Source organism: Falco biarmicus, chromosome 5 (genome assembly GCF_023638135.1).
Source record: "Falco biarmicus isolate bFalBia1 chromosome 5, bFalBia1.pri, whole genome shotgun sequence".
Lineage (NCBI taxonomy): Eukaryota > Metazoa > Chordata > Aves > Falconiformes > Falconidae > Falco > Falco biarmicus.
This window is the reverse complement of record NC_079292.1, coordinates 65,125,272-65,151,114: the sequence shown is the minus strand read 5'-3', so window position 1 is coordinate 65,151,114 and position 25,843 is coordinate 65,125,272. Positions and strand designations below refer to the sequence as shown.

Genomic DNA, 25,843 nt, shown 5'->3' with positions numbered 1-25,843 from the left:
TCTTGATAATGTCACTAGTGAAGCAACTGCTCCTGTCAGGTAGCAGGTACCTCCCTTCAGAGTTGACCTGACTGACCTATTCTATTCAATCTTCATCGGTGTTCTACCACGAATTGCTTTTGTCATCTCCTTCATAGGCAGAGTTTCCACAGAATGTTTTCTGCTGATTTCTTGGAAATTTTCTTCACTGTTTATAAACTATGACAGATACAAATCCAGTTATGGTCAACAATAAGATTCCAGTATAAATCCAAACATATGTGGCTGAGTACCACAGAGGAAGTGCTCTTCTCCTGTTTCACACCCTTTGCTACCAGGACTGCGGTGCTTTCTTCTGGTCCTAATGTGTTTGGGGGTTTTGTTTGTTTGTTTCTTTGTTTTCTGTAAACTCTCTCCATGGAGGCCCTACACCACTGTAGGAACTTGACTGGCCTCCTTCAAGAACTGTTAGGAATGCTCCTTTAACAAGCCAGATGGGCAGTTAATCATAAAGACCATCAGGTGTCAGAGGAAACACAGAGGAATTTATTTTCTTCTTACTCACAGAGGTGGAAATCAGAAGTCACATCTAAGGTTTGCTAAAGGGTAGTCAAATTGTTGGTCTCAGCATCATTCCCAACTCCTGCCAGCTCCCTATGAAACATGGACTAGATTAACCAGTGTAATATAATGGTGCAACAGTGTTTGCACTCAAAGCTGAACCACTTTAAGCGAACTGATGCAGCATTTAGACAGACAAACCTTTGGTGAGTGAAAAAGCTTCTTTCTCCCTTTGCTTTCAATCAGGCCTACTAATCCATTAGTTTAAGTCTGAGGCACAAGCACAGGTAGACCCGATTAAACCATAAACAAACCAAATAGCACCCAGAGCCACCCAAATATGAGCCTTTGTGATTTTGGATTTGGTCATTGCACAGCCACCACATGTTGGGGACATTTTTAACTGTAACACTGGCTCGGGTATGTCTAACTGCATAGTCAATATAACAAGGACATCAACACAGACTGCAAAACACACCCAAGAAGACTGGGAAATACTTGTGTGACTAGTCAACCTTGAGCTATGTGCAGCCTTGGCTAGCTGGCTTCAAAAGTGTTTGGGAACGTCTACAGAAGGACTTGCCTCCCTGTGAGTTCAGATCAGCCATACCCTCCATGTGAGAAAAAAAGAGGGCATGCTTTACAATTGTTTTTTCTACAATAAATTTTTTGCATAGAAAACAGGAGTGATGTTAGTCTGGAAAAAGATTCTCTGGTCATCTGTAAGCTAATACCAGGAGAATAATGTGATTTACTCACATGAACACACCCTGCTGCAGCTTCGCTGAAGTTGGTGGGTACCCGCGGGAGTACAAGGGGGATGATTCCTCTTTATCAGCAGGCAAGCCTGCAGCCTAAACATATGGCAAAGCTTACTTCTTACCGTTGAATTTCAAGATTTAGAATTTAAAGCAATGATTTTGAAATTAATTTGGGCACTGAAATCCCTTATGTTTCCTCTAAAATGTCTGATCTGCTGGTTGTTTAGCTTGTTAAACAACCCTTTACCCAGGGACACACCAGTCCTTTGTCAGACCTTTTTTCTATTTTTTTTACTTCTCTCAGGACTTATTATCATTTAAAATACGTAAAATTGAACAAACTGAAAACCAGCTGGTTATAATGTCTCTTTTTTTTTTTTCCCTGCAGACCATTTAAATAAAAAAAAAACAACACAGAACTACTTTTATGTTTACTGAGCTCTTCCAGGGTGTTTTTGCTTGTATAAAAATCTCTTCTGCTTTACTAAAAGAGAAAAAAAAATTAATTTCATTCCTATTGGTTTCAAGTCCCACAAATTTTTCAATCAAAAATACGAACTATCTCTGGCAGTTTCCAAACAGATTTCTTCTGTTACTTCCCACCAGACATTATTTTTCAACCAGCTATAATTAAAATCAACAGGAAGATTCCCATGATACAAAAGGGTGTCGAGTCATTCAGAATTGCAACAATTCCAGCCAGACAGGTGATATTCTCCTTTCTGGCAAAAGAAACATATAAAAGAAAGCATTTTTCAGCTTTTATAGGTAAAACAGAGGACACTACCATCCACCGCTGTTGATATGCTAAAAAATGGAAAGTTTTGCTATCATTCCACTTGGAAAAATCATTGCTAGAAAATCTTGATTACGTCCAAGTGTTGAAAGATTTCAGAGTTTTAATTGCCAACATCTAAAAAATGGCCAAGGATAGGAGTGCTACTGTTTTTACCCAGAGACGGTGGTATTTTGGAAAGAACATTCACCACACATCCAAAAGAATTTTATGCCTGTAAATACTCAACAAAATGCCCCCATCCTTTCCTTAAACAAATCATTTCATACAGTTATTCAGATGTAATAAGAACTTAAGAAACAAGTCTGTTGTTTTCACATAGAAGGTCCCAATCTTAAATATAATTGCATCCAGCCAGATTCCTGTATTCACACAGGGCACCACTGGCTTCAGCAGAGCTCCACACCGGTTCAGGTTCTGCTTGCATGGAGTAATTACCAGATTGAGACCTACAGCAAGACTTGAGAAAAAAAATATTTAAAAAACCTCTACATTGTTCAATATACAATAGATGTAATTTTCTAAATGAGTGTTGAGTCCTTTATTACAGGTCTCTAAAAACTGTTGTTAGGGTTATACACTAAAAATACTAAAGTCATAAAAAAAAGGATTTTTTTTCTGTGTTTGCTTGTTTCTTTCTATGGTACCATTAAGCTATAAATAATTTTAGGATAAAATGCCTAGGTATAAATGAAACTGTTAACTGATCATGTTTGCTGATGTCCCTTTCTCATATTGCCCAAGTTGGCTCCATTAATCCAGCATCTTCTCTTGTTTCTTGCCTTCCTTTTTCTTCTTCTTGGATTCTGTCAAGATAACAATAACCATAAAAAATCAGTGTCTAGCAGTCACTGTGATAAAATTCATTTAATACCCCTGAAAGTTCCCCTTGTTTTCCCTGTGCATGTAAGAACTATTTTTGTTTCCTCGTTCTGAACGAGGGAAGGGAAAACAGAAAGAAAACAAAAAAAAAGGAACAGCCAAAGTGTTAGAGAAGATGTAAAGGGGGGTCCAGTTCAGAACCCTTCCTATCTGAGTGGCTGACCCTCTTTGACATGCAAAGCAATGTCTCAGGAACTTGCTCCAAAAATAAGAAAACAGCAGGCAGCTCCTGGAGAAACCGGGTCATGGCTCAGCGGAGAGCTGGAAGAAAGCTTTGCACACACTACCCACACACATACCCTTCCCTTGCTTCCTTTCTACTTCATTGTTAGTCTTTGGCTTTCTCTGAATATGAGAGCAACTCCAGAGCATGGTGAGAAAGCTCACTTGTTTCTTCAGCTTCCCCATTGCCAAATCTTCCCCCTTTGTCTGGGACAAACACCTACGTACACTTGAGAAGCAATTGAAGCTTGGCCTGAAGTCATTAGAGCATGGTCTGTCCAGCCAGCTGGTACTGATAGGACAGGGAAAGGACCAGGGATCATCTGCTTCTCTGATAAATTTGGGGTAAATATGGGAATGATGCGAAGGTACAAGTGCAAGTCTATACACTATACTACCAGCTGTGGTAACTTTCACTGTGCTGTAGGGTAGTCTGGCATTCCTACAGCTAAAGGACACTCACAGAGGGACCTAAAAAATAAGTATGAACTAAAAGGATTGGGCACACTTGTATCACATGTCACCTTGCAACGGGGAAAATAACAGGTCTCACTGGGAATGTGAATAAATCCTCATGGATACCACCACAGAACACAGCACAGAACACTGGAGGACCACTACAGAGACAGAAACTGAGTTTCCGTGAAACACCTCTCCTGTAACAAAAGAGCAAGGCAGTAGACCCATGTTTGCATAACCGAGATTTCACTTTCCTCCTTTGAATCCTGCCTTTGTTTCTTCCTTCTCAAAAAAGACAATCATCCCCTGCCCCCTCTCCCCACCCCCCCACCCCCAAAAAAAAACCAAAATCCAAACAAAAAAAATCCAAAACCCAAACAAACCACCAAAAATCATCTCAGGTTAAATAACAGGTATCACCATGTATACGAAGAAAAGCACTTGGCCCTTAAGGTGGTATTCTTCTTTGTGAATATGATTCTTTTCTGTCTGAAAAGTTTGCATAATATAGACAGTCAAGCAACCATCAGCTTTGGTGAAACAAATTACTTGGATTAAAGTCAAGGGAACTACACTGACATCTTTCAGCTATGGTTAGAGCCAGAGTACCTTGAGCAGACTTAAGTTATCACATTTCCCTGATGGTTGTTTTTCCTGTTTATTAGTGTTTCAAATCACACTTTCTTCTTCATCTTTTTCCACAAGACAAAAATTGTTTCCAATTATCCTTTAGTCAAAGCAAAATAAAATACCTATTTCATGTTTAGCAACATAATCTGCTCTAAATTCTCTTTCCCTTACTTTGCTTATCATTTAAAGGGATTATAATTTAAAACAAGAAGTAATTTGGTTTTGTTTGAAGATGTGAAAATGAACTTTTTTTTTTTTTTTCCCACCTGCCTTTGTCTGTGTGTCTGTGTTTGCGTGTGCGTGTGTATGTATGCCTGCAGTCTGGAGCCATTCACAGAATCTGGCACTATTGTACAACCTGTCATCCCAACATGTCATTTTTCATTAAGTTAATATCTAATTTGCTTTCAGCTAAACCTTTAGTTCACCCTAAAAATTTCCTGTCTCCTATCCTCTTTTATCCATGCCCTCCATTTCCTTTAATTTTCCCTCTGTATCTCTGACCCTTCTGGATTCCATATTGACTATGTTCCCTCTCACTCTCTCTTCCCCCACTCCACTGCTTTCTCTGACAGAAACAGCAGCATTTTAACAATTAGACCAGCACTGAAATCTGTAAAATCTATTTAGACCCAGCACAAGCAGAAAGGCATTCTGCAAACTACAGCTAAATTTACTAAAAGCAAACGAGACATATGAATGTGGGCAGACCACTAACAAGACTGTACTGAAGAGTATGTGCAGTTCACGGTAGGGGTGAAGTCACCACCAGGAGAAGGTTTTGGTCTGGACTCGTGTGATCACATCAGGTCCCCATCCTCACTTGACTTGAGGTACCAGACAACCCACCATTTATCCATTTGCACTTAGCCCTGTGGGTCTGTATTTGTTCCTGTTAGCAAAAGTTCAATTCCCCCCCTGTTGTCTACTCCGTGATAATCCGCATTTCACCCAAACTACCAAAGCCATCTACCTACAAAGACAAGTCATTTTGCTTTGTGCCTCAGCAGAGTAAAACCCTCATGTGTGGGACATAACTCCTCTCACATTAAAGGTACTCACACCACCACAGCTTCATCTTTCAGACAGGTAAGCTGTATTGATGCAAAGCACATTCACTCTATGAAATGACACACACACACAGAGTTGTGGTCATATAAAAAAAAAAGAAAAAAGACGACTGCTAAAATATTTCCAAGTCCTTAGGCTCCTTTAAAAGTCCTACCACAGATGCCAATATCCAGGTACTTACCCATGAAAATGTTGCTGCTCATGCTCTCATGCACAAGTCTGTTCACAGCTACCCTTCACCTGCTTTTACTATGGTCAGGCTATAGACTACAGTATGTCCATGACTAACGAAGTATGAAGTTGCTTTTAGAAGTACTTTGTTTGTGTTTCCTCATTGCTCAGACCTACTCTTTATGTCATTCAGGCTTTTATTGCCCTCATCTCTGTTCACCCTACAGTACTGTTTCAACTTTTACGACATGCTACCAGGTCAGCTCACACATCCACACTGGGATCCACGTCACCCTGATCACTTGGTCTGCCAATGCTTCCCTTCCCAGAGCAATCAGGCTTGACTAAAAGGGTCACCATGCCACCAGTGTCAGCACTGACACCATGCTCAAAAGTCCTGACCAGCTGGGAGTACAGTGCCAGTGACCTGAAAGCTCAGCAGTCTCCTACCCCAGCACCAGCTAGAGCCATCTACCAGTTAAGTGAGAGAAAGATCCCTACATACATTTGTTTCAAATAATCCCATTCAGATTCCTATTCCATACATGAAAATTATTGATATTTATTTAATCTTAGCACAGACTGAATGCAAGACCTTTGGTTCAGCCATCTCATATCAGGCCTCTTCGTGTGGTCCCAGCCTGCCACCAAAAATTACAGTAACCCATCAAGCAGTGCCCACTGAAACAGCCTTGATGCTGGGGAAGCCACTATGCTGCTCTCCAGATCTTACTGGCGATGCATAGTGGGCCACCAACTGGAACATCTTAACATAAAACTTTATGAAAAGTATGTAAATATGATGGATATTTAAAATTAAACTCATGAATTTAAATACATTAAATGCCTTGTCAAAGGTATTTCTCCTACAGATACCAATGCCAGGGTCAACACCGAGTGCGTGCTGTCTCTCAACGCTCGGGCGAGCAGGCTGTGCAGTCGAGGGAATGGACGAGGTACCTGTTTGCCTACTGCTCCGAGTGCCCCAACTAAACTGCCCTTCCACCTCCAGTGTGGCTCAGCACACAGCTACGGTAAGGAAAGCAGCAGAAGGAACTATGTCTTCTCTCTGGCTTTCTTCACATCAAGGAAATACTTATCTTTACGATCCCCGTGCATCCTTGCAGCAAAACAAAAGTACCAGAAGAGTGAGCTACATATGCTCCAGAATATTAATGAGGATGACAAAAGTGTCTTCAACATTTTTGTCTGGTTTTCAGCATACACTTTCCTCCTTTCCTCTTATCCCCCAGTGAGAGACTGCCTGGAAGTGCTCTTGCTCCGATGGAGGCTGGGATCCTGGACGAGGGGGCACAGGCAAAGAGCCAATTCAGAATACCTGGCAGCCCCTGCAGGGCACAGCAACCAAGCCCTGCACAGTCATTCCGCTACCTGCTGGAACCTAGAGCACTTCCAGCAAAATAAAAAACACCCATGTAGCATTGTACAAACAGCCCTGCAAGAACGAACTGTGTCGATGCACACACACTGGATTATCTAGTCATTCATCACCTGAATAACCTTATGAATAGCTGTCAGCCTAAGAATTATTTGCAGGATTAAAAGCTGTGTGGTCATGGATTAGCACTGGACTCCCTTCTATGGGTCTGTGATGACTGGTAACAAAAATCCCACTGAGGATCTTACCAAGTAAGCAAATTAGTTTGATAAACAGAACTTTCTCTATGCAATTTGGGAATGTCAGCAGCCCTCTTTAAAAAGTCATTCTTATTCTGGAGCCTTATTCTTACTATGCAAGCGGCAAAGGAAAGTAATTATGTTGACCAGGAGCCAAACACCATTCAAAGCCACTCTTAACGTACAAGGCACAAAAGGGAGGTAAGAATATTTTAACGGAAGCCAAGATTTGTAAGCAAAGATTTGTAGGTATTTATTTCCATTTCTTGAAAAGAAGGTAACAATTCACGCATAGCACTGCTGAACTCGTGTATATAAAAGTCAAGCAGTATCCCTGAAAGTAATATAAACCGTTCAAAATAGCAAAAGTTGTGCTGATGGAAGTTTAGAGTGAAGAATCTTGACACTAGGAGTACAGGAAAGTTCTCCCAGGAACTAGCACTCAGTTCCACTGAGTAAAGAGGGAGGCAGGTTTTCTAAAGGGCTCTCTACCTCTCATTGGGACAAATTTTCCAAAGCACCTGGCTGCTTATGGTGGTGCAGGGCAATAGTGCCATTGGGTGCAAGGAAATTCTGAATTTTCAGGGTAAAATGTCAAGCCATGTGGAAGGGAGCAGTCTTGATGAAGTCTTTGATGAAGCCAAGGATTATATCCCTTGGTGGAAAAAATCTCACTCTACAGAGGTTCACCCTGCTCTCTAGGATCAAAAACTGCACTATCCTGTGATTTCCATGATTGTAGAAACAAATCCCTTGATTTCTTAAATAACCTTTAAATGTGTTTTTTCTTCTGCTGCTTCTAGAGAAAGAGAACATTTCATAGCCATTTAATTCCTTTTCTTCCCATGTTCCTGCACTATATACAGCATTTATGTATTGCAAATGGTTTAAGAAGGAAAAACTACATTACCACAGAAATGTTGTTCCAAAACAAATTCTTCTGAAAAGCCTCTTTGAGCAATACAGTTCTACTGGATGGGAAAAAAAGCACCACTCCAATAGCTAAACAGACATAGAAGGCAAGTCTACAATGAATCGGTGACCTTGATGTGACTTTTTCTTTATTAATACATTACAATTTATTATATCCTTTACACTTCAGCTCTGTGAGATTGAGTTGCTTTCTCTAGTTGTCTCTAAGCATTTCTCAATTTCTCCACTCTTCCAGTCACTCCTCTCCAGCAGATTCTGTTCTGCTTCTCACTTTGCTAAATTTCCATTTTGGCTAGACTTGGATTTGTTTCCTATTGAACACAAGATGGACCCAATTCAAACCTCAAGGCTGAAGCTGCACCGTATAAGCCAGGAAGGCATGTTGCAGCGCGTGTTGTGAATGGAGAACAGCTAGACTTATGCCTGTAACAAACACTAACATATCTGACAAAAAAATGGACCAAAAAGCCACTCATGGAAAAAGCTTCACTCATTTTCTTTCTCACTGGAATTGCAAAAAGAAGTAAATGCAGGGGAAAATTAATCCAACTTATTCTAAAGCCACCTGCAAAGCCCTGAAACAACCTCAGACAGTCAGAAGCCATTGCTTGAACCTGACATAAAGATGTAAGATATTAAAAATGTTCCCTTTAACATCCTTACTTAAACTAGTCAGGAATAAGAGAAAGGGTTGTGTTTTTTTAAGAGATAATTTGCTCAAACCAAGGATTTTCATCAGAAAGGTTTGGTTTTGGTGATTTTCTTCATTCAAATATTTGGGAGAGGTTTCAAAATTGCCTAGGCACAGACACACAAAAGACCACAAAGACACACACATTTTCTGATTTTGCTAAATGGCCTATTTGCACAAAGATCACGAAAATTTCATCTCATTTTCTTTACATCTGGTTTACAAGTATCTAAGATTTTAGAGTCTTAAGAGTAAGTATTCAAAAGACTGCAATGGATAAACTTTTCAAGGGAAGCCTGTTTTGCAACTGGAGACTGCAGGAGGGGTCTGGCTAACCGGAAAGTGATTTCCAGAAGTAGCTCACTTTGCTTTTCTGTTTGCTGCCGTTTCTCATGTGCCTCTGGTACACTTCTACTGCTGCTTCTGTAGAGTATGGGCTTTCCTGCTGTTCTCTGACATGTTCTGTGCTCAGCACAAGAGGGACCCAGTCCTGTCGGGCTCTTCAGCCCTCTGTCTGCTGTACACAAGATCCCTCTTAATGCCAGCGAGACAGGTGCAGGCACAGACTGATACACTCAGTTTACTCTCTGCATTCACACGTCTGCAGAAGACGACTGAAAACAGAGGAGTATTAACAATCCATTTGGAGTTTGGCATATACCTATACAGCAAAAAGATCACACACCAAGGTCGTTTCTACGTCAAACTGAGATCTATGTTACATATAAGCATATATATTCTCTATAAATAGTTATTTAGCAGAAAGTTATTTGTGATATACTGTGAATTGAGACCCTGTTTCATTTAGTTGGTTTTTGAAAACCAGACACACTCATTTCTCAGTTGTGCTTTCTGCACCTACCCCACCCAGATGGGACCTACCCTCAGGGCACTGGACAGGGGCTTGGCTTTCATCAGTGCTCCCCACTCTGAAAAGTCACCTGCAAAACTTTCACAGTAAGCACAGGTAGAAGAAAAGATAGACAGATGGCAACATCGAAAATAAGATGGAGGGATAAAGAAGGAGAAAAAAAGAAAGCCTGAAAGGAAAGGAAGTGAAGAAGTAGAAAAGGAAAGGACAGAAAGGAAGGAACAGGGCTTTCTCTCTGTTTCACTGCTAGGAACAGTAATGAGTGTAAACATTTGCTGATGGCGTATCTTTTATCACAGCAAATCCCACAGCTTCAGGCATTTTCATGACTCAAGGGCACTGACGAATGCCAAGGAGGCTGGACTGCTCTTGCAAGCCAGGAAAGTGAGACAATGAGCATGTAACAGAATTGGCACACACAAGGCTGTTTAAACCCTCACCCACAAAGGTCTGTATTAAACCCTAAAAGAAACTCCTGCAGGCACAGGAGGGTTAAACAAGAACATTTGTCACTTCCAGTTTTTCATCTTTTGGGGCAGCATAGAAAAAAATAGTAGCCTGAAATACAAACCAGGGAGTGAGAATACACGGAGGTCTAGGTTTCCCATGAAACTTTCCAAACTTTTTCTTCTCAAAAACATCTGCAAAAGCTGCAGAACAACTAAAAATGGAAAAATACTTCTTTTTTAAAAAGATTTCTCTTTCTCCCTCTCCTACAAGCATTTTCTGCTCCCTGGAATCAGGGTTGTGTCAATAAGATTGGTATTATGTTATGATCTGACAATGCATTCAAATTATTTATTTAAACTATAATTTGTCGAAGGTAGTAAAGCAGTCTCAAGGGAGACTACAGGGCAAAGCCTCCAAGAAACATAAGGAAATGGAAGCAGAAAAATACTATTAAAAGACAACCAAACTTTATTAGTTATGGGCTGCAGTGGCAGCTTACTAGCAGCTTGAGGCTTATTCACACTGTAACCACCATTGTCTTTTATTTGCCTTATGTGGCTTACTCTTATTCCCACTTAAATTGAGAAAAATCATATTTCCTCATCTTATGGCAGCAAGGAGCCAAATCACAGAGATATGTCTCGGAGCCTGAAGTTTCCGGTGAGTTTTACTGCATCTCGAAGTACAAGCTTTGTCCTCAGACTAGCAAGGGGCACAAGGAAACACAACCAAGCATTTAGTACGCGGTCTCACCCCTCTAGACCACTGTTTCTTCTCCTGGTTTCCACATTTCTCAGCTCCATAAGGCATAAATTATTCATGGAAAAACTGCCTCTCACAATGTTTACGCAGTATTTAGTACAATGGCACCCTTTTTCAGCTGGGGCCTCTGGGCACTCATGCAATACAAATAATCACAATGATATCAACAATAATAACAGCCAGCTATGCTGTTCCCACTGGGCATCCACTGCCAGTGTCTGCCCCACAGAGCTCACATCACTGTATTTCACTGCAGGCTCCCAGTCAGTGCCAGAGGCTATTCTTCAATAAACCTGCCTCATCCTTTAGAGCAAGAGGAAAACTTCCCAGTTTTGCCTTTCAGGTTTCTATTAACTACCACAGCTGTTTCCCAATATGAGAAAATCCCTCATTTTTATATCTAATTAGTTTGAGCAGATCCTATTATTCTGCCTCCTGTAATACTAATTATTACGCTAGCTGCATGCCTGCACGACTAATGAGTTACATTAAAGATGGGGAATTCTAAAATCTACAGAGGGAGGTACAGCATGAGTATGATGCCAAAACAGGAGACACCAGCATCTTTCAGACAAAAGAAAATCACAGTCCTAACAAGTCATTCCTTATCCCTCTGTATCCCCTCCAGCTACTCTTTAGAAGCAGACACCCTGCGGCTGCACAAAGGCAAATTTGAGGGAGGGCACCCCGTAAAGAACAGATTGTCCAACATGCAAAATGGAGTGGGCTGCAGGAGGTCCTTTTCATGGGTGCAGCACTCAGTTTGTCTGAGCAACAAATACCTACGTATCAGGGGAGCAATTCATTCAGACACCACCACTGTTAGTTCTTTGCAACAGTCAGCAGCCAAAGCACAGTCAGTCTGTCCTGGCACTGTACTCTGAGTAAGATGCCCTCTCTGCAGGTAGAAATCAAGGCTGCCACTGTAGTATTCAAAAAACACATGTTGTTTTCTGCTCCTGGCACCAAAGTAAGGACAGGGAAATACCTCCTCATTAACGAAAGTCCAGCTCTATGTTTTGACACCAAGCTAAGTCCACTGAGATTTCTAATATCAAAACCAAAGACCCTAATTAAAGACCGGAGTTCAGACACTCAACTTGACGTAAACTGTCACATTCAGATAAATCTAATTGCAGACTAGGATAAAAGGGAGCAGCAGCTACTAGTTAGAGCATGGAGCCAAGAGTCAGCAGCTCCTAGCTGAGTGCCCAGACTGGCCACTGATACTTTGTCAACCTGGAAAATCATTTAGCCTTTCTGACTCTCAATTATTGCTTGCCTTTAAATTGTACTTCCTCAGCTCCAAGGAGTGATAGCAGGATTAGCTAACTACTGCCTGTAAAGATTGCTGGATAAAAGAAATTGTGTAATGCAGATTATTTGTATTTCACTAAACTCTTAAGTAAAGCTCTTCAAACAATATGATATTATTAAAACCACACGGAGTCTTTCCTCTGCTGCAGTAGCATGCACATCATGCCAAACACAGGGAACTGCACTGACACCTTGCTAGCCTCTCAAATGCTGTACCTGATCTGCATTACACGAAAGAGATTACAGCCATTAACATCGCGGGTAGGTCTTGTCTTCCTGTGAGAAACCTTTCCAAACACTTCATGTTGGGGATATGATCTTTGGATACCACCCCAGTTATTAAAGACATTAGTTGTGTAAGCAGTGTTAATGTTTTCCAACATTAGCTGGAATTGCTTTCCTATGTGGCAAGGACTGAGCTGAGCCAGGATAAAGTTAACGCAAAGATCAGATCTATCGTAAATTGATAAAAAGTTGGGAAGGGAGATTTATTAAAAAGAACTAAATACAGCCAGGAGAAAAAGTTATCAGAAAGGAACATAATTCAAAATATGAAGGGTACATTGCAGAAAGAGCAGGCAGACTGCTTATTCTATTTAATTTTATCTTAATCAGAAGAACAAATAGCTAGAAGTACAAGAGTTATAGTGAGAGTAAGAGGAAGAATGAGAGTGATGGAAAGAGTGCAAAAAGAAATAAAGCCTATCAGGCAACCCAGCTCTATAAAAATAAATTCCTCCTCTCTCAGCAGTTAAAGCAAAATGTTTCCTGAATCCTGACAATACTCCATTCTTTTATTTTCTGGCTGGCTGGAACCCGAACAACCATCAATCAAGTTTGGGTGGCCGTGAAGTAGGCCAGATGGAGTATGTCGGAAGTGTTTTCTGCTCTTCAGTGCAAGTTGGCCATTAGAGCAGCCACTCGACAGAAGTGCCTGAGTCTTTCACATCTGTCAAGATAGTTTAGGGAGACCTTGAACATCCCCAGCCTTGCAGACACTGATTAGAATACACAATTGTGTGTGCTAGAGGAGAGGTGGCTGCCTCCACTGGGATTTTGTGATAAAAATTACCCTTTCATCCTTTCCAGCCTTTGTGACAGGCTTTCTCATGACCTCATTTGTGTGCTAAATACACAAACCATGGTGTCTGGGATATCACTGTCATGTTGCTGACAATCCGTCCAAATGCACAATATTCAAGAACAGTTTTCATACTGTATTAACTACACTTTAGCAGAACAACCCTGGACCAAGATACTGTTTTCCAGTCTGAGAACACCTTAGCAAAGCTATGGAGAAACAAGCTCATCAAAAATCCAGATAAAATTCAAATTCCTGATTTGTCATTTGCTCTCCCCCTTAAATCCAATATGCAGCATTCTGCTCTTGCAAGCACTGAGCTCCAAAATGTCCAGGTGTTGCAGACTAAAATCCATAGAGTCAGCTGTTCAGAAGAAAAAATACTGAGACAGAGAAGTTGCTAATAAGGAAAAAATACATTTTTTCTAATATTTTTAGTGTCCAAAATAATGGCAGTGCTTCAAAAAGATTTTAAGGCTCTTCCATGAATGCTGACTAATGATAAAACAAATCCATAAGAACACTCAGATCACCAGTTTATGAGGCAGGCATTGATTCTCAAGGTTAATGAGTATCTCCTGGTTTAATTTAGCAGTTTTGCCACAGTTCATAGAAGTTCCTGGAAAACCAAAACATACTTTAGCAGTGAATCTGCAAAATTATAACCCTTGGGATTTTTCTGCAGGTATGGTTTTCCTTTCTGTTAAGCATCGATCAAACTCCTATGAAATGGCAGTCATCACTGAAATAGTTAGGTGAGAGGAGAGAGACACAGAATTCATCCTATCAGCAAAATTGCTACATGTTCTTGAGCTGGAAAGGTGGATTAGCATCAGGAGAGCAGCAGCATAGATAATATCAATTTATTTGCATTTTTCTCAAAGAACAGAGAAGGTGAGGAGGAACTTCAGATACCAAGCCACACTAGGAAATATGTCAGGTGACATCTGGTAAACAATTCTTCATCAGGCAAGCCTAGACGAAACAATCTGCCTTAACCCACATGCCTTCTTGCGTTCTTAATTAACCATATTAATTAACTTTAAAAAAAATATAAGAGTTTGGGAGAACTGTGAAGGTGTCAGACAACGATATCTACTCCACATGGAAGCAGTGATCAAAAGAAAAATGCGTTTACGTTTTTTAGTGGGTGTAATGATCAGTAAAGGAAGTATTACCATTACACTTTATCTTTCAACACAAATCTGTAGAGGACATGCTTGGAATAGTGTGCACAGTCCAGTCTCTTCATCTCAAAAAAGATTTTGCAATAATAGAAGGAATTTGGGTAAGTCCAGTAGAGAGTATTCTTATTGTGGATAAATCGCTATACAACGAAATACTTAAGTCAGAGGTTTTAAGTTTAAAAAATGGCAAGTGACAAAAAGTAACAGATGATATATAAAGCTACAATCAATCAGAGAAGCTAAACAAGAGGCTTTTTCTCACCCCATTTACGATATGAAATCAAAAGGAAGGTGGTGTAATGGAGAGGTTACAAACGTGACCTAATAGAAGGAAAATTTCAGACCACAGGAAAGGGGGCTAGTCATAAAAATCAGGGAAACAACCCTTCTTCTGAATGCACTGCTATTTTTCAGTGCAATATTCCTAGTCAGTTCACATCTGCTTTTGGTACTCCCAACCTATCGCTGTCAGAGATGTGTTCGGTGATGCAGCTCTTGAAGCATACACCAGTCAGAAAGGTAACTGTTTAGTGGTAAAACAGACTCCTGTAATCAATAAGCCCCTCACTTATTATTCTGCTGCCAGAGTTCCCAAACGCCAGAAAGCCGCTGCCCAGGTGCTCCAGGCAATCACAGCAGGAACAGACAGCACTTGATCAGCATTTGCAGGTCTAGCTGCATATCAACACTGACCTTATGCAACACTGTGCCTCAAAAAAAATTTGCTGCTTCCAAATAATGTATCATATGCTTTTTCTCTTCAAGCCATTGATGTGAAGCTATGGGTGAAAAGGGAGGCTAATATGCACCTGCAGTCCATTCCAAGTGCTCAGACAATAATCTTCTTGTCTCCAAAGGAATTAAATTGGGTCTTATTCTAACTACTGATTGAAAACAGTTTAATTTTTCTTTTAACTAGATGGGGGTGGGGACTTACCGCCAACCTGTAGTTTCCTTCACCTCAGGAAGAAGACACTCTTATTCCAGCCAACATGTCAGCACTCCGATCTTTAACTCGGAAATAAAGTTCAGTAGGGCACAACATTTCACACAGTACTAATCTGCTTGACCTAATTTCTTACTCTACTTCCTCCTACTGCTGCCAAGATACTGTCCAGTGTAGCTCCTATGTAGTTATACCCACAGATCTGCAATATGGATTCATATCTTTAGCTCAGAGCCCAGGCAGGCTGCGAGCATGTGCCTTCCATGCATGCTGCTCGTACTAATGTCAACAGCAGATGAACGCACAGGTGGCACGCAGGAAGGCGCTGCGAGATTTCTAAAGCAAATGAGGAGAGCAAAATCTCTGCCCACAGTTATTATGATCACAAACTTATCTTTGTACCTATTTCTCTTTTCGCGTTCCTTCAAATCAAATGAAGTCAGGTTTCCTAATTAAGTCAAAGCACATAACTATGTTTGCTGCAAAATCCCAAGCCGAGTTTCAGCCCCAGCTGTAACTCACTCGTATCTAGAACCAGCTAAAGTTAACTCCAATCCAGCAATTTCACAAGCTCTGCCTTTGAAACTGTAATTTGAAAATGACCCTGTACCACCCAACAGCATTGCTCTCACAAACCAGTGCTGCACCAATGCTCTGCCTTACCTCCCTCTCCCCTCGTCTGGCAGCCAGTGATACCTACACCCACCCAGTGGGAGCAGAACAAGGTGGAGGGCTACTAGTGGCTCACACCGCAGAGGCCTTCTGGCAGCGCAATAGGAAGCTTCATCCAATAAACTCCTAAATGCCATTTAGGCAAGGAAACTTAATAAAGAAAAAAAAAAAATAAAAAAATAAGTCCTTTCCCCCAAATTAATAAACAATAAAATCACAGAGCTCAAAGCCCTTCTTGCATTCCTACCCAGTCACTTCTACCCCCAAATGAAGACGTTTATTGCTGCCAACTCGATCAAGTCAACTGGTCTCTGAAAATCTGCTTGTATCCTTTCTGCTGCACAGCTTGCCATTATCTACGCAGGTTCTAGACTCAGCGCTTATCAGATAACTCCATGGATGGCGTGCCAGGCAGACCAGTTACAGCTGTACTGACTGCAAAGCAGATGGATGCACGTACCCACACAGAAAGTGTCTGTAACCTCATCAGATGTGTCTCTGGTTGCACAAGCAGAGCAGGCCACCTGCAGGTACTCTTCAGATCAATGGTGCACCACCATCCACACTTTGAAAACTGCTCATCCCAGTTGCACCTGTCACTCCTAATCACATTTATTTTTATAATTATCCAAGTAGTCAGAGCCTGGAATGTGTTAAACCCATCTGGTTTTAAGCAAACAAGTGCCAGGGTAGCATAGCTTGTATAATCCACTTAAAACACATTACTTCTGTAACTCAAACAAGATCTCACAGTTTTAGCTCTCACTGTAAATTACTCTACACACGTAACACCTGCTACTCCAACAGAAGAGTACGTTAAAAGGCTTTCATGATTAGAAAGAAAATAAGTTTGTCTAAGGGGCACCTGGGAACATGAATGCAGAGCATATGCCTCTCTGTGTACTAGGAATTACACTGTCACTCACATTTAAATAAGACATATACATTCTGTACTCTCCTTCCTGCTATTTCTGAATAAAGAATATACAACCCCAAGGCTGCAGAACAGCCACATATTTCAGCGTGCAGTGAGCAGAAACCCTTCAATACTCCCTGTCCAGAGACAGAAAGCAGTATTTTTTTCAACTAGTCATTATTCAATACCAAACAAAACCTCTATTAAACGTGTCTTTATCAAGAGACATTTTTGCATGCCATTATTGGTCTGCTCCCATCAACAGGTGAGTTATGAAAAGCATCTGGAAGTCTAGCCACATCTGTAAACTGGTGGTCTAGGGTTAAAACTGGAGCTCTTATCTTTCGCTTACCTCTTGTGTGTGAGACTGCCTTGACTACACAACTCAAGAATATTGTCTGTCTGACCGCTGAGAAACAGAAGCAGTGCAGCATTGAGAAAAGGCCATGAAAGTACAATCTCCTGTACTACTGAGTTCCCACTGAAGCACATGGGACATCACAAATCCAGTGATTTAAATGAAATACTGTGCAGCATTCAGCAAACAGAATTTACCTTGAGGTTTGGGTTTGGTAAGCTTCCCACAGGGCTTTGAGATTGTGACAGTCTTCTGGCAGTCAGCATTATGAAGGGCTCTCTTTAGGTTCCCGGTTCGAGTCTTCAAGGCAGTATTCAAGTCACATTCTCCCCAGGCCTGGAACTGGTATTTGCACTCTGCTGCAATGAGTAAATAAACGGCAATTTTAAAACAAGAGTGACTGAGTGTGAAAACAAAAATGTTATGAGTCTAACAGGATATCACAAGACAGTCAGTGCTTATAGACAAAGGGATCATGCAACCAAAGAAAAAAATCCCAAGAAAACTTTAAAGATTATTTCCAGTGATAATTGCAGTCTCCTCCCCGAAATTTATTCCTCTTGTTTTTGCATGGATGTTGCATTAATGTCATATAAAGGAAAATACATTAAACTATGAAGATACACAATAAATAAATGAAAAAAAAAAAAAGAAACAACAGCAGTAGGAAATGTCATTCACATTCTATATGGCTGTTATTCCATTTGTGTGGTGCTAAAGGTTACCAAATAAAGCTGAATAGTTTCAAGAACATATGTGTAACTATGAACTTGTTAAGTCTGAAACTGCAGCAGTGATTGCCTTGGTAAGGTCACAATGATGTCAGAGCCATACAATCTGTTTACTATAAAAAAGCCAAGTTTGCAAGAGTAATAAGACCTGAGTCCTGGACAGACATCTTGTTCAGGACAGATCTGACATATCTTTCTGAACTGTCACATATGAACCTTTTGAACTAAATAATATAGATGAAATAGACTGGTCTTCACTCCTTTCACCGCACACGCTGGTAGCCACCACGCTCCACGCTGCAAATCACAAATCACAAGATCATGTAAAGCCATGGTAACCATCACAGAGATTCACAGCTGTGAGTGAACACACAACACTTACATTGCTGGCTGCCTTAAACACAGTTGTACGCTACAGGAGAGCAGATTTCAGCATGCTGCTGGAGGACTGAGTTTACAGTAACGAGTTACATGGATTCTTCAGGGGAGCTGCTTTGCTCTGAAGAAGCTGCCTTCTGATGCCTTATGTGTTCTAGCTCTGATGAACTTGAAATAAAAAAGTAGCCCCTTCACCAACGTATTTCCAAAGCTAAGCAGAAAACACAGGGTTCCTGCTCCACAGCCAAATAAAACCCAAGAAAATCCCTTAAGAGAGCGATGCTTACCTCCAAACTGCTTCTTCCAGTTGCAGGGAATCTTACACTTCTGAGTCTTGGTGGTTTGTTTGCACTCAGCTCCAGTACGAGTGCCCTCACGTGTCCCCAGGCCACAGTCACCACTGGTGGGCACACAGACACTCCACTGCCATTCCCCACAGTCAGACTTCTTCGCCTTTTTCTCTGGATGAAGACAAGGAACCAAACCCAAGCAAGACAAGTGGTCAGTACCCAGACCCTATGGAGAAGTTCCCCAAACTTCACTAAACAGTCACAGCACCTGAAAGGGTGAATAAGGGAGACATTCATAAAACAATTGCTTCAAAAGCAGAAGGCCTGGCATCCTCTTCACAATTCTGCAGAGACAGGTCAGCCTTTTTGACTCCAAAGCAGAGTGGATCATTCAAATTCAGTCCTACTACCACATCTACTATTCCACTTAGATACTCTCAAATGGATTCTCATCTTCAGAATGAGGAATCATCTAGAAACCCTCAGGAATCACTGACCAAAACATGCAGGAGGGCTCACTCAGAAAGGACATTCCTCTGGCTCCAGTAGCTGGTGGCATGCAAATATTTTCATTTCCAAGTGAAGCACTACACACTACACATGCTAGAAATGTATGTGTTGATGTTGTGTATCAGAGGATTTGAGCACCTCCAGCGAACAGCTGGGCGATACAAACTTTTCACTTGGTATAACATGTCACATTTTATGTCAGAATATGAACAAAACTCCAAAGGTGCAGAAAACACTAAATGGAAATTTGTACTCAAAATGCTGTTAATAGAGGTGAGTTTGTTGCTTAGGGACAAAAGCAAGGATCATGATTTCCTTTAAATCTTTAAACCCAAGTCTGATGAGAAAAGACAGCAATGTTATTAAACCCAAGGGTTCACAAAAATAACTAGTTAGGACCCCAAAACATCATAAGCAACTTTAAATAATTCTACATAGAATTATTTTCCTTCTAGCTCTTGTATATTTACATTAGTATTTTTTTTTCATATTTCCATATAGCCACAATGGTGTTTTTTTAATGGGAACTCTAATTCTGATAGACTCACAGGTCATATTAACTGGTGTGTAAGTAGTCTGTAGATAATAAGACCATAAGAAAACAACAAAAAGATGTGTTCCTTAAAAAATGTCAAAACTGGGTTTGATAGATATGAATTTTCCACCCCAGGCCTGTCTCTCCTATTATGAGGTCTGAGTTCATCACTGACAGAAAGCAATCACCGCTGGATGTCTGGCTGTCTTTATGCCGCAGCAACTTAGTTCAGTTCTTTGTTGGAGTATTTCCACATCGCACAGCACTGCCATAGCATTGTCGTATACAGCACCGAACGACTGACAGGATAACTGCTCTTTCATCACTCTGGTTCTCCCTAAGTCAAGCATGAACCTATTCCCAGAGCAAATGTTAAGCTCCCTTGCAATACCCACTCTGTGATAACCTAAGGACTCCAGTCTCCAGGGCTGTCAAGCTGCCAGCTTTTATGGAAACTACTTTCTGTTTTCCTATTTAACACAGAAAAACATGTCATAGCCACAAATCCCTACCCTGTATGTCAAAAGGTTAATGAACAACCTGAATTTCATAACAGAACCAGAAGCATTTGACATTCTCCCACATTGTGCAATCTATCTTGGGGATTAACTCTGAGTTACACTGGACCTTACCTGGTTTCTCTTTTTTGCCAGCCTCAGTGGTATTCACAGCTGCCAGAATGAAAATAAGTGCCAGGAGGGCAGCTGTGAACATTTGGCGTTGCTGTTGCATTCTGGGGATTAACAAAGAGAGAGGAAAAAAAAGGTTGGTTAGACTATAAAAAGTAGGACCCCATCTAAAGTGTTGCTACAGCCTTTTTGGGAAGCTTTGCTTCAGGGCCACAAGACACAAGAAGGTCAAATATAATTAGCCATTGGCAGAATGGGCAATTATCTTTGTTCCAGAGAGAACATAAAGGTTTTTAACAATTATTTTCCAGCCTGTGTACCAAATCCCTGATCGACATCACTGATGTTATGGATGAGTTTTGCCACAGAAAGTTCAGTAATTATTGCCTATCTTCTAGAAACCTGTCAGAGAATTAAGGCTCCTGATGGGCCTGGAACTTCTTTTCTAACCTCGGGCTGTGATGTATTCTGTAAAACTAAGCATAACATATACTTTGTGCTTCAGCTTACCCGTTGATTTGAAGTAGGGAATGCTACACTGCCTGCATTGCAAGGGTTCAAGTTCTTGTTAGATTTACCTGACATCTGAAAAAAGCTTCTTTCATGAAAATTTATATAGGTACTATATGATGTATTGTCTTAATTGTCACTGGCATGTTGCTACCTACTTTTTCCTTCCCCTCCAATTAGTGTCTCTTCCTAATATAAATTAAGCTAATTGCCTGCAATGCAAAACGGGCACAGAGATAGGACTTGCACACACAGCTGGAGGCTCCCCATAGCATGCTAATGAACCCAAAATCTGGATTTGGGAAGCAAATACTTAAATATAAAAAGGGATTAAAAACATTTGCTTGGTGATGAAGTATCAGTTATTAGCCAAACACCAAAAGTCATTCAGAGCTGGCTGATTTCAGTCACTTGCACACATAGTTCCCTTTCACTTTGCTATAATTTGCATTGCTTCATTTTGGCATTGTTTATCAGAAAGCAGGGCCATAACAAATTCATATGTTAAAAATCAGCAAGCACTCCATTTCCCAGAGACACCTTTCTAGCAAGTGACCAGGTACCAAGACAGTGGACTACAGATTGCTAGGATGGCCTTAAAAACTCAGCTATGCTGATGTTACAGAGAGTTTAGAGGCAACCTGATCTCGTTTTGCTGAGCATAGAAACCTTAGGGGAGAAATAATTCTCATCACGAACAAAGAACAAAATGTATTTGAAATTTAATTTGGCACTCTTCAGTATCCCCTGCTGGCAACCTCTTGCTCAAAAGCAACATAATTGTAATTGACATGGAAAACAGGAGAGAAATCCCAAACACAGAGACTTTTAAGTATTCCAGCTTTAGTATCATGCTAGAAGCCAGATGAGAAAATGTAATAGTTTTGTTGAAATAAAGTTCATGTGAAGACTGCAAAAGACCTGTCATTCGAAAATCTGAAAGAGCTGTCATTAGCACCAGTGTAGTTTACTTCAAGAGAAAGTATCATTTCCCGTCATGAAGAAAGGACCACCAGTGTTTCCAGTGAACCCAAACAGAGCCCAGAGCTAGCATGCACATGAGTCCTGCATGAGCTTGGGTTAGGTTTCTCCTTTCTTCTGCTACATGTTTCCACTTCAAGTCTCTCATGTTTCAGGGAAAATCAAATAAATAAATAAATTAAATAAGCAATAGAAAAAATGAATATGCAACCTGCCTTTTTATTCAGCTTACTTCAATCTGGTTCGCCATAATCAAACACAGTTGCAACACTGGTAAGACACAAAACTTGCCCCCTCTGCCCCTTTCCCTTGGAGACACTTCCCCAAGTGCAGCACTGCACCTCACCTCACATCCCATTTTCACTACAATTTCTCTTCTCGCTTCCTCTTTTCCAAACGACTCACCAGAATTCCTCGTTGAAGGAGGGAGTTCAGTGCTCGTGTGGAAACATATATGGAAAGAGAGACATATACTTCCATAATCTCAAGGCACTGTGCCAGCACGCTATCTGGGGGCGTCAGAAGCTGACATAAGGCAGCACCGGTGGGTGTGCTGCACAGGAGGTCACCCCATGCGAGAGACACTCACAGTGGGCTTGCAGCTCCCTCCTATATCCTTGCTGCCTGCCCCAGGGACCTGGGATGTGGTCACACATAGCCCACGGGCTGCTGGCAGTCATGGGGAGCCATGGGTAACTGTTTCTAGGGAAGCTCCTTGATACTAAGCTGACAAAGACTCGAATTTAAATATGATTGACACTATTTTCAGCAAGACAGGCAGGGAAAATAGTTGGGTTTTGGAGTCTGAAATGCTCCAGAAGCCCTGTAAACAAAATCTTAAGGAGCCTTAATATAGCATGTGCTTCTAAGACTCCAAGTCTCCCTGCAGCCAAAATACTTGCCAAGCTGTCTAAAGCAAACACTAAACTTGCAGAGATACAGATCCCTCTGCAGAGTGAGCCAGGCTGCTTCCTCAAGTGCTTTCGTTATGAACTACCAGCAAGTGAAAAGCCTGTTGTACAGATGGTGGCTTTTCCTCACACCACACCGACACCTTGAATTCGATGTAACCGGTACGATTACAGAAAATTGCATAACTGTTTTGCACACGATAGATTAGCTATGGCAGGTGCTCCCACAAAATTACAAACGGTCTATATATAGTACCCATTAAATATTATCTATTTTTTCGGAAAGCCAGAAAATCCCACCTACCACTGATCATTTGAGTTCAACCTTCAGGTTTGCTTGCAAATATTTCAGTTGGCCATTAAAAAGATGGATGAAGACAAAAACTTGTCAGACAGGGCTTGTTTTTGAAAACAATATATTCCACTGAAAATAACTTTTTGATTTTTGGTTTATTTTTTCCAAATCTGAAAGTGACAATTTTTCCAGTTCAACCTTTGATTTGAAGAATTGCCAAAATTGCTAGTAGCAATGAAAAAAACAAGTGTTTTGCAATACGTAAAATGGACTCCTTGACATTTTGATTTGTGTAATGAGCCTTCTATCTACACCATTGGTAACAAATAAATCATGTGCTACGAAGGGAAAGTATTTCTACAGTCCTGTATGATGGCCCTTAAACACAGCAAGACAACGGCATTTAAACAAATGGCAGTGGCATTTGCAACCAACAGAAAGAGACAAAAATAAAAGTGAAGGAAAGAAGAGACATTGGCGGGACCTCCAGGAAACTTCAGAAAAGAGAAAGAAAGAGAGTTTAGAACAGTTTAAATGGTAAACTGGAAGATCAGAAAAAGAGAGTGAATTATCATGAAGAGAGCACCAAAACAGGAATGACAGAAGTGGTTAATGACAGCTGAACACTAAAAGTGAAGAGTGTTAGGAAAAGGTAGGGTGTAACGAGGTGAGAAGTGAAGCCCAGCTGAGATGCACCATAGCAAGTGGCTTCTCCTAACAAAAATAAGGCACACGAATTATTTCAGTCTTACAGTTGATTTCACAGTCAGTCTCTGCTTGGGAGTAAAAAAATGAAAGGAAAATGAAAAAATGGCAGACAAGCAGAAAATTGCCGAGTTCATCAACCCTCCATCCATGGGTTGAATTGCATGTTGAGCACCAGAGTGCCAGGCAGAAGTCACACTACGGCTACAGTTTAAAGGACCTTCTGAGTGGAGCTTGAGCCTCCCACTCCAAATCCCTCACTACCCCCAACCTGGTTTAACAATCACACTCATCCCTCCTGAACCCAATTCATTAAATCATTCATTTGCTGTAATGAGTACAGTCTACATGACTAAGTGTACCAACTCCTTTCGGAAATACCTATCCTACGGGCTGCAGCACACAAATCCCAGCTCTACCAGAGACCCAAATCAGTAGCTACATAGTGTGGCACAGTGGCATGCAGACACTTTATTTTGGGCTCATTAACACTGCAGACACTTTCATGCAGTGCCAGACTTTGGCTAAGAGCTGAAGAGAAACTTTACTCCTTCCAACCCAAGAGCCTGCAAATGCAGCTTGTTTCCTTCCCTACCCACAGCGGCAGCCCAAGTGTTTTCATGCTGTGCTCCTTTGAGCTTTGCATCTCAGTTAGCGCAAGCCAAGGTTGCTGGAGCGACTCTGTCTGCATTCATACAATTAACTCATACACAGGTTCTCCATTTCTCACACCTGAATAAGTCTTTCCTGAACACTAGCATCCATAACAAACAAGACAATTTCAGATGAAGCTCTACTGGTGAGCAAGTGTTTATTTTTCCTAGCTTTATTGAAGCTAGCATATGCAGCACATCCTAGGATCACATAGGCCTTTTGCAGGTGGCTTTCTTGCTGATAATAACTATTACTCACAAGGCCATCCCTTCATCTGTTCTTTCCAAAGCAACTGGCAAGGTCCCAGATTATAGAAGCAAGTATTTTATTATTAGTCCATGAGTGTAATCTCCCACTCCAAACTATCAGGTTTTCTCACATGATTTAACCTGTCCATATCCTCCAGCTCCTCCAGTATAATATGACAAACATCAGCCGTGTTGATAATGCTGTTACCCTGCATGTATGCGATACTATGTGTATTGCCATCGCTAATGACAGGCTTTGTAGTGAGTTTGCAAGGCCTCAATACTGAGGCATGTCAAGGTTTGCTCTGTCTGAGTCTTCCTTGGCCTGTCCACAGCTTTGTCACATTTGATTTAGATGCAAGAGCAATTTTTCTAACTGACCTGCTAGCCATGGCTAATTTGATTTACTTTTCATTGCCATTGTATGTATGTATGACTCTACTAAAGTACTATAGAGAAATACAGGACTGGTATCTTAGCAAAGGCCTTGAGAAGTGGAGACGTGGGATGCAGTGTAGAGGACTACAGGTATGGGAGATATAAGATGGTGTACAGGCTTGAAAACAGAGACCTCCCAGCTATAAACAACTCATGCATGGTCAAATAAAAAAATGCAAACCTGGAGCTCGTCAAAACTGGATATAGGAGTAACAAAGAGAACACAGAAATAGTTTACAACATACTTAAAAGGCATCATATATACTACGTTTGGATATAACACACAGCTGCAGACCAACAAAGAAAAAAGCAGGCATAAAAGCACACTAGTAAACATAAAAAAAAAAAACACAAAAAAAAAACCCCAAAAAACCCCAACACCAAGTTGATCCTAAAGTGAGGAAGAAGAAACCACCAACACGAACATCCTCCTGGCTGAGGACCCCAGATGATGGCATAACCATCCCCATCACCAACCGCATAATGAAACCACCAGCCTTAGCATTGAGAGGAGCTGGGGAAGGGCCAGCAAAACATTAGGAAAAGCAGTTAAATCTATGTGTACGTATAAAAATTTCAACTGTGATGGTGGTGCTATTACCATTACCACTATTATTATTATTACTACAACATCTGCACAGACATATTCTTTTCCCCAATAAATACATCTACGC

The 25,843-nt window shown here is 41.0% G+C and overlaps 1 protein-coding gene across 1 annotated transcript in view; it reads right to left on the bottom strand.

Annotated features, from left to right (window-relative positions):
* Positions 1–504: 504 nt before the first annotated feature.
* Positions 505–25,843, bottom strand: part of PTN (pleiotrophin) — a 74,616-nt gene continuing 49,277 nt past the window's right edge. The window contains exons 2-5 of the mRNA XM_056340829.1: positions 20,431–20,531; positions 18,751–18,924; positions 17,552–17,713; positions 505–2,903 (exon numbers count right to left, since the gene is read on the bottom strand). Of these exons, the coding sequence (XP_056196804.1) occupies positions 2,851–2,903; positions 17,552–17,713; positions 18,751–18,924; positions 20,431–20,530 (489 nt within the window). The 5' untranslated portion in view covers position 20,531 and the 3' untranslated portion in view covers positions 505–2,850. The remainder of the gene's footprint in view (positions 2,904–17,551; positions 17,714–18,750; positions 18,925–20,430; positions 20,532–25,843) is intronic.